At 51.5% G+C, this 16375-nt stretch overlaps 1 protein-coding gene across 3 annotated transcripts in view; it reads right to left on the bottom strand.

Moving 5' to 3' along the window:
• The window catches only part of LOC109254162 (mucin-16-like), a 93829-nt gene that overhangs the window by 67446 nt on the left and 10008 nt on the right, over nt 1-16375 (bottom strand). For all 3 annotated transcript variants that reach the window (XM_053896636.1, XM_019427842.2, XM_019427843.2), the window contains exon 4: nt 1603-2148. In XM_053896636.1, the coding sequence (XP_053752611.1) occupies nt 1603-2148 (546 nt within the window). The remainder of the gene's footprint in view (nt 1-1602; nt 2149-16375) is intronic.

Raw genomic sequence — 16375 nt, forward strand, 5'->3', positions numbered from 1 at the left:
TTACCATCCTGCTCATCCCTTGCTTCCTGAACACCCATGACTCAACTACTGAGCCATGTTTTAAGACCCAGATCAATACCTGTCAATGTACCAATCAATTTAATGTGAATTGAGAGGTAACCAAGTCATCCTCCTATAGATGTTGTCCATCAAAGCAGGTGCTAAAGTGGTTAGCGCACCTGTCTCCCAAACAAAAGTTGGGGCCAAATTCAACTTTTCAGAGGAATGGAATCCCCAAGAGGTTCCTTTCCTCATCTTCAGATCTCTTGGAGGGGGTGTACCTCTTCCTAGGCCCCAAGTCCTTCCCACATCCCATACATACTTTGTTCCATCATCTTTTATTTGCTCACCAATTTCTTCACTTTTCCCTTGTGTTTGACTCTGTCCTTAATATAAAAACATAATCATTTCAAAGGGGGATATTGAGCCTATATCTATGTGTAATTTAGCTGTTTTGCTAGTTCTATTCAACTCGCTCATACTCCCTTCATTAGAGTCCCTGAGGGCCCACACGTTGTCAAAGGACTCACCTCATTTCAACTTGACTATCAAGCATCTGATGGGACTGACAATTTTCCTTCCTAAAACTCTCCCCTCCTATAGCTTCTGTGATGCCAGAATCTCTTTCTTTTTCTACTCCCTCCTGACCACTGCTGCTTAGCCTAATAATTAAAAGCATAGATTCCTAGTGCCATATAGTCTGAGTTCTTACTACTTATTAGCTTTGTGATCTTGAGCAAATCACTTAACCTTCTGTGCCTTGGTTTACTCATCTGTAAAATGAGCTTATAATCATCTTTTCTTTAAAAAAAGTGTGTTGGAATGAGGATTAAATAACTTAAAATTTTTTTTAATGTTTATATTTATTTGAGAGAGAGAGAGAGAGAGAGAGAGCGGGGGAGGGGCAGAAAGAGAAGGAGACACAGAATCTAAAGCAGGCTCCAGGCTCTGAGCTGTCAGCACAGAGCCTGACATGGGCTGGAACCCACGAACTGCGAGATCATGACCTGAGCCAAAGTCGGATGCTTAACCAACTGAACCCACTCAGGCGCCTGAGGATTATGTAACTTAATAAAACAGTGCCTTGACATAGAATAAGTGCCCTAGGAAAATCTATTGTTACTGGAGTGCCTGGGTGGCTCAGTTGGTTGAGTGTCTGACTTTGGCTCAAGTCATGATCTCACAGTTCGTGGGTTCAAGCCTTGCATTGGGCTCTGTGCTGACGGCTTAGAGCCTGGAGCCTGTTTCAGATTCTGTGTCTCCCCCTCTCTCTGCCTCTCCCCTGCTTGCCCCTGCTTGTGTGTGTGTCTCTCTCTCAAAAATAAATAAGCATTAAAGAAATAAAAATCTATTGTTATTAGCATTATCGTTGTCATAATCATAGTAATGTTAAAACATCTATCATGGTACTGGAGTCATCCAATGACTTGCTTATTTATATTTGCTTCTCCAGTGCCTAGAACTGAGGATAGATCAACAAATGTTTGCTGAAGGAATTTCTGTGCAGTAATAAACTCCTAATAACTCCTTTATACCTCTCAGGAAAAGAGCCATTTCCTATGAGTCCCTAATAATGGGAGTACAGGATCAGTGGGTCCTTACTTGTCAGCTGTGTTGAGTGTGGAGGAAGTTGAGAAGCCCTCGTCTCTGTTCCTAAGTGAATCTGCTCTGTCATTCTGGTATCCACACTGGATGATAAAGATGTCCTGACTGGCTTGGTCCATGTCTCCAAAGTACTGGCCACAACCAAGGGTCCTTCAGCAGTGCTACCCTCTGTCCCAGTGTTGGTGGCCACCGTGTGTGGGGTAGCTGTTGAGGAAGTGCTCCCCTGGGGGACTGGGCTGGTTGAAACATCTGTGGTAGTGGAGGCTGAAGAGGCGAAAGGCGTTGAAACTGTTGAAGGTAGACTGTCTGCCACAGTGGACAGAGCATCTCTAGGGCCTGGTTGTGTCCAAAATAATGGACTGGCTGAGAAGGCGGCTGAGCTGGCACCTGGGACTCCAGATGTAGCTGCTGACGGAGAAGGTGCCAATGTGTCAGCTGAAAGGGTCTCAGCTGAAGACAGCATTACTGTGCTCAGGTGATGAGTCCTTTCTGATACGGACACAGAAAGCTTGGGTTCTGGGAAGGAGGTTATACTGGCAGGCCCTGCGAAAGAGAGAGATGCGTAAGAGAGAGAGATCGACTTGAATTCCATCACACTGCCAAGATGAAGGCTGGTCCAAAACTCATATTTTCCCAGTGACTTCAGGCTTGGAACCCTTGAAAGTATGAGTGGAGAGGGGCACCTGGGTGGGTCAGTCAGTTGAGTGTCTGACTCATGATTTCAGCCCAGGTCACGATCCCAGGGCTGTGGGATCGAGCCCCATGTCAGGCTCCGTGACAAGGGTGGAGTCTGCTTGAGATTCTCTCTCTCTCTTCCTCTGCCCCTAGCCCCTGATCTTGTGCATACTCTCTCTTTCTCTCTCTCCCTCTCTGTCTCTAAAATAAAACAAAACAGAAAAACATTAGTGGACAGAGGAGATAAAGGTGTGTTTAAAGGTGACTATAAACTAGAGTCTAGGGCTATGAATGTCTCCTGCAGTCCAGGAGAGAGATGGGAAAGTGGCCCTGCCTCAATGTTCTGGGGCCAAAGATCAGTATTGGAGTGGAAATATTAGTCTCCTCCATGGAGCAGATAATGCCCATTGGATAAGAGGTTCTGCAAGGCTTGTTAGGACAGAGAAAGGTGCCACATTGTAGAAAAGCTAGTCTACACGTTAATTACAACTATAGTTGTGAAAAGAAACTTATATTCTTTTAATTTACAGTAATGTCAAGGGTGGCCATTGTTTCAAAGGAGGTGCTCTTCAATAATGGAGATAAAATGATTAAAGATCCCAAGACTATGACTAATAAAACTCTGTCAGAGCTAGAAATGTGAGGTGAGGTGGGAGGAATAGGAAATAATTTTCTAATATCAGTTATTGTGAAAGAATCTGAAGAAAGGAAGGGTGAAGCATGGAACACTACCAAAAAAGCAAAAGCAGGGTTTATAAGAAAGAAAGAAAGAAAGAAAGAAAGAAAGAAAGAAAGAAAGAAAAGGAAAGAAAAGAGAGAAAAGAAAAGAAAAAAAGAAAAAAGAAAAGAAAAGAAAAGAAAAAAGAAAAGAAAAGAAAAAAAAGAAAAGAAAAGAAACTCTTGCTTAATGTATCCTTGCAACAATCTGCGTGCTATGGATCCTCTCTCACCCACTAAAATGTGAGTCACTCAGCCACCAACTGTAGTTAATGTGTCCAAGGTAAGGGTATCCTATGATATAGCCATAGAGTACCTTTCTTGGTGATGATGGTGACTTTTCCAATATCAACACTAGGGGAAGAGGTAGAAAGCCCAGTGTTGAATTCCATAGGGATGTCTGGTGACATTGTGGGCAGAACAGGGCCAGGCACAGATGTCCTGCTGGGGGACATGATGTCTGTCCTGGAGGCCTCAGCACTAGTCCCAGTGAAGACCTCAGAAGGGATGCTGATGTCCTCTGGGGGTGAGCTGGTGGGCTGGGACATGATGGTTTCCCTCATTTCCGGGGCGAGAGGCGACATTGACTGTGTGTCAGTCTCCATGGTTCCAGAGAGGCCAGACATTGGTGTGGGAGCCATGGTGTCTCCATCAACGGAGAAGGTCTCAATTGGAGACATGCGTGGGGCTGTTATTGAGCCAGCTGGGGCTGAGGAGTGGACTTCCCATGCAGTACTGAGGGTCCCCACGTGGGTCACTGCTGTGTTTTCAGGAGGGTGAATGGACTTGGCAGTGGTAGAGGCTTCAGACGTGGCCTGTATTTCCACCGAGGTCTGACTCAGACCTGAAGGTGAACTGGTCACACTTTCTGAGCTCATACCCCATGTGCTGTGGGACCTCAGCAGGCCAGTGGTGAGAGGTGAGGTGACAGAGTCAGAAGGAAAAGGACTACTGGTTGGCAGTGTGTTGGACACTGAAGAAGCTGAGGTCATGGCATGGGAAGGCACCAGGGGAAATGGAGAGCTGATGTCCTGCTCAGAGGATGGGCTGGTACGTGACTCATCCTCAGAACCTCTGTCCGCACTAGTGGTCATCTCTGCTCCTGTAGAATCCTGAGTCATACCCGAGTGCATATGAGCCCCTGAGGCTGTGGCTGATGTGTTCCAAGGAAATGTGCCCTGGGATGTAGCCCCCAGGGGAACAGTTTCAGTCGCCATGGTTTTAGGTGCAGCTTCTGCCACGACGGGGGAGGTAGAGAGCTTGGTGTTGATTCTCAAGGTGAAGTCTTTTGAAATTGTGGGCCAAATAGGGACAGGGATGGATGTTCCCTTAGGGGAGATGACGGCTGTCCTGGAGGCCTCAGGACTAATACCAGTGGACACCTTGGAAGGGACAGTGCTTTCCTCCGGAGCTGAGCTGGTGTGGGGATACATGCCAGTTTCCCATGGTTCCAGGGCCAGAGATGACATTGACAATGTCACAGTCTCTGTGGTTCCAGAGAAGCCAGGCATTGGCATGGAGGCTGTGGCATCCCCACGGAGGGAAGAAGTCTCAACTGGAGACGTGCCTGTGGCTGTCTCTGAGCCAGCTGGGGCAGAGGAGTGGGAATCCCCTACAGAACTGAGGGTCCCCACGTGGGTCACTGCTGTGTTTTCAGGAAGGTAAATGGCCTCTATAGTGGAAGAGTCTTCAGATGGGGTCCGGATGTCCACTAATGTGCTGCTTAGACCTGAGGGTGAACTGGTCACACCTTCCAAGCTCATGTCCCATGTACCGGGGATCGTCAGCAGGGCAGGGGTGAAAGATGAGGTGACATGATCAGGTGGAGAAGGGCTAGTGGCTGACAGTGTGGGGGACACTGCAGAAATCGAGGACATGGCAGGTAAAGGCACCAAGGAAGATGGAGAGCTGATGTCTTGCTCAGAGGAAGGGCTGGTGGGTGACGCATCCTCAGAACCTGTGTCCATGCTAGCAGTCATCTCTGAGCGTGGAGAACCCTGAGTCACAACCAAGTGTGTCTGTGCCCCCGATGCTGTGGCTGATGTGTCCCAGGCTAGTGTGCCTTGGGGTGTAGCACCCAGGGGGACAGTTTCAGTGGTCATGGTTATAGGTTCAGATTCTGCCTTGACAGGGGAGGTAGAGAGCCTGGTTTTGATTTGTGTGGGGATGTCTGGTGACACTGTGGCCTGACCAGGGCCAGGGATGGATGTCCTGCTGGGGGACATGATGGTTGTCCTGGTGGCCTCAGGACTAGTACCCGTGGACACCTCAGGAGGGACGGTGATTTCCTCTGTGGCTGAGCTGATGTGCCGGGATGTGCTGGTTTCCCGTGGTTCCAGGGCCAGGGACGACGCTGACTGTATCTCAGTCTCCGTGGTTCCAGAGAGGCCAGGCATTTGTGTGGAAGCCAGGGTGTCCCCACTGAGGGAGGAGGTCTCGACTGGAGACATTCCTGTGGCTGACTCTGAGCCATTTGGGGCCGAGGAGTGGGATTCCCATGTGGAACTGAGGGATCCCGTGTGAGTCATCGCTGTATTTTCGGCATGGGAAATGGCCTCTGTAGCAGTAGAGTATTCGGACGTGGCCCGAGTTTCCACCACTGAGATGCTGGTCAGACCTGAGGGTGAACTGGTCACCCCTTCTGAGCTCATGCCCCACGTGCTGGGGGTCCTCATCAGGCCAGGGGTGAGAGGTGAGGTGACAGGAACCAGAGAAGGACCAGTGGCTGGCAGCGTGGGGGGCACTGCAGAAGTTGAGGTCATGGCATGAAAAGGCACCAGGGAAGATGGAGAATTGATGTCTTGCTCAGAGGAAGGGCTTGTGTGTGACTCATTCTCAGAAACTCTTTCCATGCTAGTGGTCACCTCTGAGCGTGGAGAACCCTGAGTTATTGCTGAGTGTATATGAGACCACCCGGCTGAGGCTGATGTGGACCAGGCTAGTGTGCCCTGGGAGGTAGCTCCTGGTGGAACTGTTCTGGTGGCCATGATTATATGTGCAGATTCTGCCTCAATGAGGGAGGTAGAGAGCCTGGTGTTGATTTCCATGGGGATGTCAGGGGACATTGTGGGCTGAGAAGGGACAGGGATGGATGTCCTGCTGTGGGAGATGACGTCTGTCCTGGAGGCCTCAGCACTAGAACCTGTGGACACCCCAGGGGGGACGGTGATTTCCTCCGTGGCTGAGCTGGTATGCCGAATGGAGTCCAATTCCCACAGTTCTGGGGCCAGGGATGATGATGACATTGTCTCCTTCTCTGTGGTTCCCAAGAGGCCAGGCATTGGTGTGGAAGCCGTGGTGTCCTGACCGATGGAGGAGGTCTCGATTGGAGATGTTCCTGTGGCTGGTTCTGATGAGGCTGGGGATGAGGAGTGGGATTCCTGGGCAGAACGGAGGGTTGCCACATGGGTGACTGCTGTGTATTCAGGAGGGTGAATGGCCTCTGTAGGGGTAGAGGCTTCAGATGTGGCCCAAGTGTCCACTAACGTGCTGGTCAGAACTGAGGGTGAACTGATCATACCTTGTGTGCTCGTGCCCCACGTGCTGTGGATTGTTGGCAGGCCAGTGGTGAGAGGTGGTGAGGTGACAGGAGCAAGAGGAGAAGGCCTACTGGCTGGCAGTGTGGGGGACACTGCAGAGGCTGAGGTCCTAGCATGTAAAGGCACCAGGGAAGATGGAGAGCTGATGTCCTGCTCAGAGGAAGGGCTGGTGGGTGACTCACCCTCAAAACCTCTGTCCACACTAGAGGTCACCACTGAATGTGGAAAACCCTGAGTCACAGCCAAGTGTGTCGGTGCCCCTAATGTTGTGGCTGATGTGTCCCAGGCTACTGTGTCCTGGGATGTAGCCCCTGGGGGAATGGTTTCAGTGGCCATGGTTATAGGTTCAGATTCCGCCATGACAGGGGAGGTAGAGAGCCTGGTGTTGACTTCCGTGGCAATGTCTGATGACATTGTTGTCTGAACAGGGAAAGGGATGGATGTCCTGCTAGAAGAAATGACATCTGTCTTGAATGCCTCAGTGGTAGTCCCAGTGGACGCCTCAGAGAGGATGCTGATAGGCTCTGGAGCTGAACTAGTATGCCAGGACATGACCGTTTCCCATGTTTCTGGGGTCAGGGGTGACATTGACTGTGCCTCAGTCTCTGTGGTCCCAGAGAGGCCAGGCATTGGTGTGGAAGCTGTGGCATCCCCAGGGAGGGAGGAGGTCTCAATTGGAGACGTCCCTGTGCCTGGCTCTGAGCCAGCTGGGGCTGAGGAATGCGATTCCAGTGCATAACTGAGGGTCCCCACATGGGTTACTGCTGTGTTTTCGGGAAGGTGGATAGACCTTGTAGTGGTAGAGGCTTCAGGCGTGGCCCATATCTCCACTGAGGTCTGACTCACATCTGAAGGTGAACTGATCACACCTTCCGAGCTTGTGCTCCATGTGCTGGGGATCTTTAGCAGGCCAGGGGTGAGAGGTGAGGTGACAGGAACAGGAGAAAAACTCCTAGGTGGCAGCGTGAGGGACACTCCAGAGGATGAGGTCATGGCAGGTAAAGACACTAGGGAAGATGGAGAGCTGATGTCTCTCTCAGAGGAAGGGCTTACTCGTGACTCACCCTCAGAACCTCTGTCCACACTAGAGGTCACCGCTGAATGTGGAGAACCCTGAGTCACAGCTGAGTGTGTCTGTGCCCCTAATGCTGTGGCTGAAGTGTCCCAGGCTACTGTGCCCTGGGATGTAGCCCCCAGGGGAACAGTTTCAGTGGCCAAGTTTATAGGTGCAGATTCTGCCATGATGGATGAGGTAGAGAGCCTGGTGGTGATTCCTGTAGAGAAGTATGGTGACTTCGTGGGCTGAACAAGGCCAGGGATGGATGTTTTGCTCGGGGACATGATGGGTACCCTGGGCACCTCAGCATTAGGACCAGTGGACACCTTGGAAGGGACAGTGATTTCCTCTGGTGTTGAGCTGGTGTTCTGGGACATGATGGTTGCCCGTGGTTCTGGGGCCAGGGATGATGTTGACTGTATCTCAGTCTCTGTGGTTCCCAACAGGCCAGGCATTGTTGTGGAAGCTGTGGCATCCACATCAAAGGAGGAGGTCTCAACTGGAGATGTGCCTATGGTTGTCTCTGACCCAGCTGAGTCCGAGGAGTATGATTCCCTTGCAGAAGTTAGGGTCCCCACGTGGGTCGCTGCTGTGTTTTCAGGAAGGCGACTGGCCTCTGTAGTGGTAGAGGCTTCAGAAATGGTCTGGATATTCACTAGTGTGCTGGTAAGAACTGAAGATGAACTGGTCACACCTTCTGAACTCATGCCCCACATGCTGTGGGTCAGCGGGCCAGGGGCGAGAGGTGAGGTGACAGAAGCAGGAGAAGGATTACTGGTTGGCAGTGTGGAGGACACTGCAGAAGACCAGGTCATGGCAGGGAAAGGCACCAGGGAAGATGGAGAGCTGATGTCCTGCTCAGAGGACAGGATGGTGGGTGATTCATCTTCAGAACCTCTGTCCACACTAGTAGTCATCTCTGAGCGAGGAGAACCCTGAGTCATAGCTGAGTGTGTCTGTGCCCCTGATGCTGTGGCTGATGTGTCCCAAGCTACTGTGTCCTGGGATATAGCCCCTGGGGGAACAGTTTCAGTGGCCATGGTTATAGGTTCAGATTCCACGATGACAGGGGAGGTAGAGAGCCTTGTGTTGATTTCTGCGGGGAAGTCTGGTGACATCGTGAGTTGAACAAGGCCAGGGGTGGATGTCCTGCTGGGGAATATGATGTCTGTCCTGGAGGCATCAGCACTAGTCCCAGTGGAGACCTCGGAAGAAATGCTGATGTCCTCTGAGGCTGAGCTGGTATAGGGGGATGTGCCAGTTTCCCATGGTTCTGGAACCATGGACGACTTTGACTGTGTCTCAGTCTCCGTGGTTCCAGAGAAGCCAGGCATTGGTGTGACAGCCACTGTGGTCCCACCAGTGGGGGAGGTCTCAATCGGAGATGTGCCAGTGGCTGTCTCTGAGACAGCTGGGGCTGAGGAGTGGGCTTCCCATGCAGTACTGAGGGTCCCCATGTGGGTCACTGCTGTGGTTTTGGGAGGGTGAATGGCCTCTGTAGTGGAGGAGGCTTCAGATGTGGCCTGGATCTCCACTGAGATGCTGCTCGGTCCTGAGTTTGAACTGGTCACGCTTTCCGAGCTCATGCCCCATGTCCTCAAGAGGCTGAGGGTGAGAGGTGAGGTGACAGAAGCAGGAGGAGAAGGGCTAGTGGCTGGTAATGTGGGGGACACTGCAGAGGCCGAGGTCATGGCATGGAAAGGCTCCAGGGAAGATGGAGACCTGATGTCCTGCTCAGTGGAAGGGCTTCTGCGTGACATATCCTCAGAAACCCTGTCCACGCTAGTAGTCCCATCTGAGTGTGGAGAACTCTGGGTCACAACTGAGTGCATCTCTGCCCACGAAGCCGTGGCTGATGAGTCCCAGGCTATACTGCCTTGGGATGTAGTCGGTCGGGGAACTGTTTTGGTGGCGATGGATATGGGTGAGGATTCTGCGATGACAGGTGAGATAGAGAGCCTGTTGTTGATACCCGTGGGGATGTCTGGTGACAACGTTGGCCGACCAGGTCCAGGGATGGATGTCCTGCTAGGGGAGATGACAGCTGTCCTAGAGGCCTCAGCACTATTACCAGTGGACAGCTCAGAAAGGACGGTGATTTCCTCTGGGGCTGAGCTGGTATGGGGGGATGTTCCAGTTTCCCGTGGTTCTGGGGCCTGGGACGACATTGACTGTGCCTTTACCTCCGTGGTTGCAGACAGGTCAGGCACTGGAGTGGAAGCCTTGATGTCCCCATCGAGGGAGGAGGTCTTGACTAGAGATGTGCCTGTGGCTGATTCTGAGCCAGCTGGGGCCGAGGAGTGGGATTCCCTTGAGGTACCGAGGGTCCCCACCTGGGACACTGCTGTGTTTTCAGAAGGGGGCATTGTATTTGTAGTGGTAGAGGCTTCAGGCGTGGCCCATGTCTCCACTGAGGTCTGACTCAGGCCTGAGGGTGAACTGTTCACACCTTCCGAGCTCGTACCCCATGTGATGTGGGTCCACGGCAGGCCAGTGGTGAGAGGTGAGGTGACAGAGTCAGAAGGAAAAGGACTACTGGCTGGCAGTGTGGGGGACACTGCAGAAGTCAAGGACATAACTTGTAAAGAAGGCAGCAGGGAAGATGGAGAGCTGATGTCCTGCTCAGAGGAAGGGCTGGCAGGTGACTCATCTTCAGAAACTCTGTCCCCGCTAGTGGTCATCTCCGAGCGTGGAGAACCTTGAGTCACGGCTGAGTGTGTCTGTGCCCCCGATGCTGTGTCTGATGTGTCCCAGGCTAGTGTGCCTTGGGATGTAGTCCCTGGGGGAACGGTTTCCGTGGCCATGGTTATAGGTTCAGATTCTGCCTTGACAGGGGAGGTAGAGAGCGTGGTGTTGATTTCTGTGAGGATGTCTGGTGACATTGTGAGCTGAACAGGGCCAGGGGTGGATGTCTGGCTAGAGAACATGACGTCTGTCCTGGAGGCCCCAGCACTAGACTCAGTGGAGACCTTGGAAGAGATGCTCATGTCCTCTGTGGCTGAGATAGTATGGGGGAATGTGCCAGTTTCCTGTGGTTCTGGGGCCATGGACGACTGTGACTGTGTCTCAGGCTCCGTGGTTCCAGAGAGGCCAGGCGTTGGTGTGGAAGCTGTGGCATCCCCATCGGGGGAGGAGGTCTTGATCGGAGACATTCTTGTGGCTATCTCTGAGCCAGCTGGGGCCGAGGAGCGGGATTCCCATGTGGAACTGAGGGTCCCCTTGTGGGTCACTGCTGTGTTTCCAGAAGGGTGAATAGCTTCCGCAGTGGTAGAGACTTCAGATGGGGTCCATACATCGACTGAGGTTTGACTGAGACCTGAGGGTGAACTAGTTACACCTTCTGAGCTCGTACCCCACGTGATGTGGGTCCTCGGCAGGCCAGCGGTGAGAGGTGAGGTGACAGAGTCAGAAGGAAAAGGACTACTGGCTGGGAGAGCGGAGGACACTGCAGAGGACGAGGTCATGGCATGTAAAGGCACCAAGGAAAATGGAGAGCTGACGTCCTGCTCAGAAGAAGGGCTTGTGAGTGACACACCCTCAGATCGCCTGTCCATGCTAGTGGTCACGTCTGAAGGTGGAGAACCCCGAGTCACAGCCGAGAGCGTATGAGGCTCCAAGGCTGTCGCTAATGTGCCCCAGGCTACCATGCCCTGGGATATAGCTTCCGGGGGAATGGTTTCAGTGGCCATGGCTATAGGTGAAGATTCTGCCATGACTGGTGAGGTAGAGAGCCTGGTGTTGATTCCCATGGGGATGCCTGGTGACACTGTGGCCCGAGTAGGGACAGGGATGGAAGTTCCACTCAGGGAGATGAACACTGTCCTGGAGACCTCAGACATAGTACCAGTGGACACTTTGGAAGGGACGGTAATTTCCTCTGTAGCTGAGGTGGTGTGCTGGGATGTGACGGTTTCCTGTGGTTGCGGGGCCAGGGAGGACTTTGGCTGTGTCTCAGTCTCCGTGGTTCCAGAGAAGCCAGGCATTGGTGTGACAGCCACTGTGGTCCCACCAGTGGGGGAGGTCTCAATCGGAGATGTGCCAGTGGCTGTCTCTGAGACAGCTGGGGCTGAGGAGTGGGCTTCCCATGCAGTACTGAGGGTCCCCATGTGGGTCACTGCTGTGTTTTCGGAAGGGTGAATAGCTTCTGTAGTGGTAGAGACTTCAGATGGGGCCCATACATCGAGTGAGGTCTGACTCAGACCTGAGGGTGAACTGTTCACACCTTCCGAGCTCGTACCCCATGTGATGTGGGTCCTCGGCTGGCCAGTGGTGAGAGGTGCGGTGACAGAGTCTGAAGGAAAAAAACTACTGGCTGGCAGTGTGGGGGATATTGCAGAAGTCAAGGACATAACTTGTAAAGAAGGCACCAGGGAAGATGGAGAGCTGATGTCCTGCTCAGAGTAAGAGCTGGCGGGTGACTCATCTTCAGGACCTCTGTCCCCGCTAGTGGTCATCTCTGGTCGTGGAGAACCCTGAGTCATGGCTGAGTGTGTCTGTGCCCCTGATGCTGTGGCTGATGTATCCCAGACTAGTGTTCCTTGCGGTATAGTCTCTAAGGGAATGTTTATAGTGTCCATGGTTATAGGTTCAGATTCTGTCATGATGGGGGAAAGAGAGAGCCTGGTGTTGAATTCTGTGGGGAAGTCTGGTGACATTGTGCGCTGAACAGGGCCCGGGGTGGATGCCCTGCTAAAGAACATGACGTCTGTCCTGGTGGCCTCAGTATTAGTACCAGTGGACACCTTGGAAGGGACAGTGATTTCCTCCGTGGCTGAGCTGGTGTGCCGGAACGTGTTGGTTTCCCATGGGTCCGGGGCCAGGGACATCTTTGATGGTGTCTCAGTCTCCGTGGTTCCAGAGAGGCCCGACCCTTTTGTGGAAGCCATGGCATCCCCACCAATGGAGGAGGTCTTGACTTGAGATGTGCCTGTGGCTGGCTGTAAGCCTGCTGGGGCCAAGCGGTTAGATTCCCATGCAGAACTGAGGGTCCCTACGTAGGGCACTGCTGTGTTTTGGGGAAAGTGAGTGGCCTCTGTATCAGTAGAGTCTTCAGATGAGGCCTGAATGTCTACTGAGGTTTTACTCAGACCTGAGGGTGAACTGATCACACCTTCCAAGCTTGTGTCCCAAGTGCTGTGGGTTCTCAGCAGGCCATGGGTGAGAGGTGATGTGACAGGTGCAAGAGAAGGAGGATTACTAGTTGGCAGTGTGGGGGACACTGTAGAGGATGAGGTCATGGAAGATAAAGGCACCAGGGAAGATGGAGAGCTGATGTCCTGCTCAGAGGAAGGGCTTGGGTGTGACATGTCCTCTGACTGTCTGTCCATGCTAGTGGTCGTCTCTGAGTGTCTAGAACCCTGAGTCACAGCCGAGTGCATCTCTGCCCTTGATGCTATGGCTGAGGTCCCCAAGGCTAGTGTGCCCTCAGATGTAGTCCTAGTAGTACCATTCTGTTCACTCATGGTTAGTTTTTCACCATTTGTCACAACTTTCATTATACGGCCCCTGGTGGTATCTGATGACCTCATGGACTGAGGAAGTGTTGGGGTAGATATTTTGTCATTGGTGTATTTCTCTGTTCTTCTCTCTTCATTTGTAGGAGTGTAACCTAGCGAAGGGGCTATACCTGTTCCCCTTGTAAAGAATGGTATGTATGAGGTAGTTGGTCTGATCGTGTTCATTACATTGAATTTTTGAGTTGTGTCCCCTTGAGGAGTGGAGGTAGTGGTTGTGGCTGGTGACACAGGTTTCCCAGTAGTCCAGTCATGTGTGGGCAGAGAATCAGGCAGTGAGACGGATAGGAGGATATTGGGGTCAGTGTTTGTATTTGGATGGTCAGTGAAAGCCATTGAATCAGGCAGAACTTCCGTATTTCTTTTACTGGTAGTCCAACTTGTGTCTACAATGTCAGGAAGTGAGGTGTTCATCTTCTCGATACCAGAAGTTGAAATGGGCATAGATGCAGTTGTGTCTGAAGGAATCAATGTTCTCATATTTGTGGACCTCATATCCTCAGCTGAAGCATGAGAAGATGGGCTGGCTGGGCTGGTTCCAGTAACAGTCATAATGCCATGGGGAGTAGATAAAGAGCCTGATTCCGTGCTTGATGCTAAGGATGAAGTTGTGCCCATTGCAGAAGTTGTTTTGGGAGAACCTGTGACTTTCAAAATTGAAGTTATGTCTTTCATAGCCCAGGAGCCTGATGTTGGGGCAGAAGCAGTTGTGGATGACCAGGTGGAAGGATGCTCCATGGCAGATGTGCTGGTCTCTGTAGCCAGGGTGCTGTCCATGGTGCTCTCTCTCCTCTCTGGGTTAGACGTGGTAGTCAGGACTGGGTTGGTTCCCATAGTGGTGATAGTGGTGATGACACGTGGAGGGGGGGCTGTGGTCGTACTCATCATGCTTGCTTCTGCAGGAAATGAGGTCTGTGACAGTTGCTCAGTCATAGAGGCAGCCTCACTAGTCGTTACACTTGTGACGGCCACCAGCGTCTTAGACCCCATTGAAGGAAATACACCAGATGGTGAAGAGTTCATTTTTCCTCCTGAAGCATCATTGGTAGGGCTGGTGATGGCTTGGCTTTTAAAGGTCAGAGTTGCCGAAGTGGTTTGTTCTCTGGAGGTGAGATGCAATGTGTCTGTGGCTTCTAGAGATGCACCATGAATCAGATCACTCCCAGTTGTCTTGTCTGACCGTGTGATAGCAGATGAATAAGCCACACCCACAGATACACTTGTTTGTTGTTCAGCTGTTCCAGTAGCCACTGCTGAGGAGGAAAGTGTCCTCCCTGTAGAACTGACTTTGGGCAAACCAGTGACATGTGACTGGACAGCTGTGTCTGTGACAGTCCATGGAGAGGTCCCTGGTGCTTGAGTGCTGCCTGTGGCCCTGGACTTCCTCTCTGGGCTAGTCATTATAGTTGAAACTGACCTTGCTCCCCTGGGGCTGGAGGTTATGATCACCACAGGGAGAGCCCCACCCTTGCTTGTTAGTTCTGTCGGATATGATGTCACAGAAGGGACCCCAGGTGGAGATGCCATTTCAGTGGTCTCCAGTCCAGTGATGGACTCAGAATTGGGCCCCACCAAAGGGGAAGTAGCAGATATAGAGGAACCAGTTGTCTCTTTTGCCATACTGGTGAGGCTGATAGTGGCTGCGCCTTCTGACCTGTCAGAAGTCCAAGGTCCTGTTGGAGGAATGTGGGTTGTGAGGGTGGTGGTAGCTGTGTCTGGCTTCACAGGGGAGGCACTTGACATTGGGTCACTCCCAGGTATCTGCTTTGGCCACGGGCCAGATGAATAAGCCTTTCCCACAGATCCACCTGTCTGTCGTTCAACTGCCATTGCCTTTGTACTGAAGGCCGTGGAAGGAATGACCACGGTGCTGACCCACGGCATGGTTTTAAGTTCAGATTTATCTGCCACTGAGCCTGTGGCTACCTTGGAGATAACTGAACTTGTTGCAGAGTCTTGAAGACCAGTGAAAGATGTGCTCAAGGGGAAATGAGTGCCCACTGCAGTCCCCTCGGTGGAGCCAAACCGTGTGGACAAGTCCATTTCAGTTGTCTTTGAAGTCAAGCCTGAGCTGACTTGCTGAACCTTCCCTGTGGCACCTACAGAAGTTGATTCTGGGTGGAAAGAGGACATTTTTCCTCTTGACTGGCTTGTCTCTTCTGGTGTCCCAGAATAAGTACTAGCCCAGGCCTCAGCTGGATGTGTGGAGTGTGAGATGTTATTTGTAACTACTGCCATTTCTGTGGATGATTCTGCTGTCATCGTGTTTCCTGTGGGCAAGGGAAGGAGTTTGGTGCTGACACTCCCTGTGTTCAGGGACTGAAGGGTGGCCAGTCCCACTGTGGTATCCACAGGAGCAGTCTCTTTTGGAGTCTCCCTAAGAGAAGTTCCCACGGTGATCCTGGTCTTGTGGCTGCTGCTGGGCTCCTTGGAGCTTGGATTTAGGATATCTTCAGATGTTCCTGGGCTTCTTGTGGGCAGGCCTGTGACTGAAACAGCTCTTCAGTTAGGAAGTTTGCAAGGAGGTAAAAATGGGGCTCTTCTGATTTTGATTCTCCTTCCTCTCTCCTTACAAATCTGCACATAATATGTTCCTCTAGATGGCAGGAATCATATTGTCCAACCCTGTGCCTAATGTTGGGTACATGAGCTTGGTCTACTGGCTCTCAGAGCTCCCTCTGGCATCTTAGGTTTTTATATCAGTGTGGCCTCCATGCAGATCTATATACCACATCTCATGTCTTAGTGGAGGGTAAAGATTCTACACAGGAATAGAGAAAAACTCTCCCAACTTTTGGTGGATAAAAACTCTCCCTCTCCATTTTTCCACCTTGGTCCAGCCTTCTCAATCAATCTCTTTTAGTCTAATATCTGTCTTTATCCCCTAGACCTCAAAACTGTGATTCTAATGAAAATTTCTGTGGCTTGGTTTTTAACAGGTTAAGGGAAGAGGTAGATTAAGGCACCTTACTTCCTATATATTTTCTTATTCTTTCACTTCTAATTAGGTGAAATGAAGAACCTTTCCACCTTCCAGCATAGAAAGACACGTCAAAGTATTGCTTTCAGGAATCAGGACAGCTGTATTCATCCACCTAGCACCTTAAATGGACACCTCCTCTCACCTGCAGAACATTGTAACAGTGGACAGCGTTATAATCATTTTGTAATTATGAATTGTCCCATAGAATAAACCAATGGCATCTCAGGTCTACCTTTCCCTGTTCTTGGCAATCCCTGACCTTAGTGATGGTATCTGAATTAGGAAG

This window comes from Panthera pardus, unplaced genomic scaffold (assembly GCF_024362965.1).
Source record: "Panthera pardus isolate Hobbes unplaced genomic scaffold, ASM2436296v1 HiC_scaffold_8, whole genome shotgun sequence".
NCBI classification, from domain to species: Eukaryota; Metazoa; Chordata; class Mammalia; order Carnivora; family Felidae; genus Panthera; species Panthera pardus.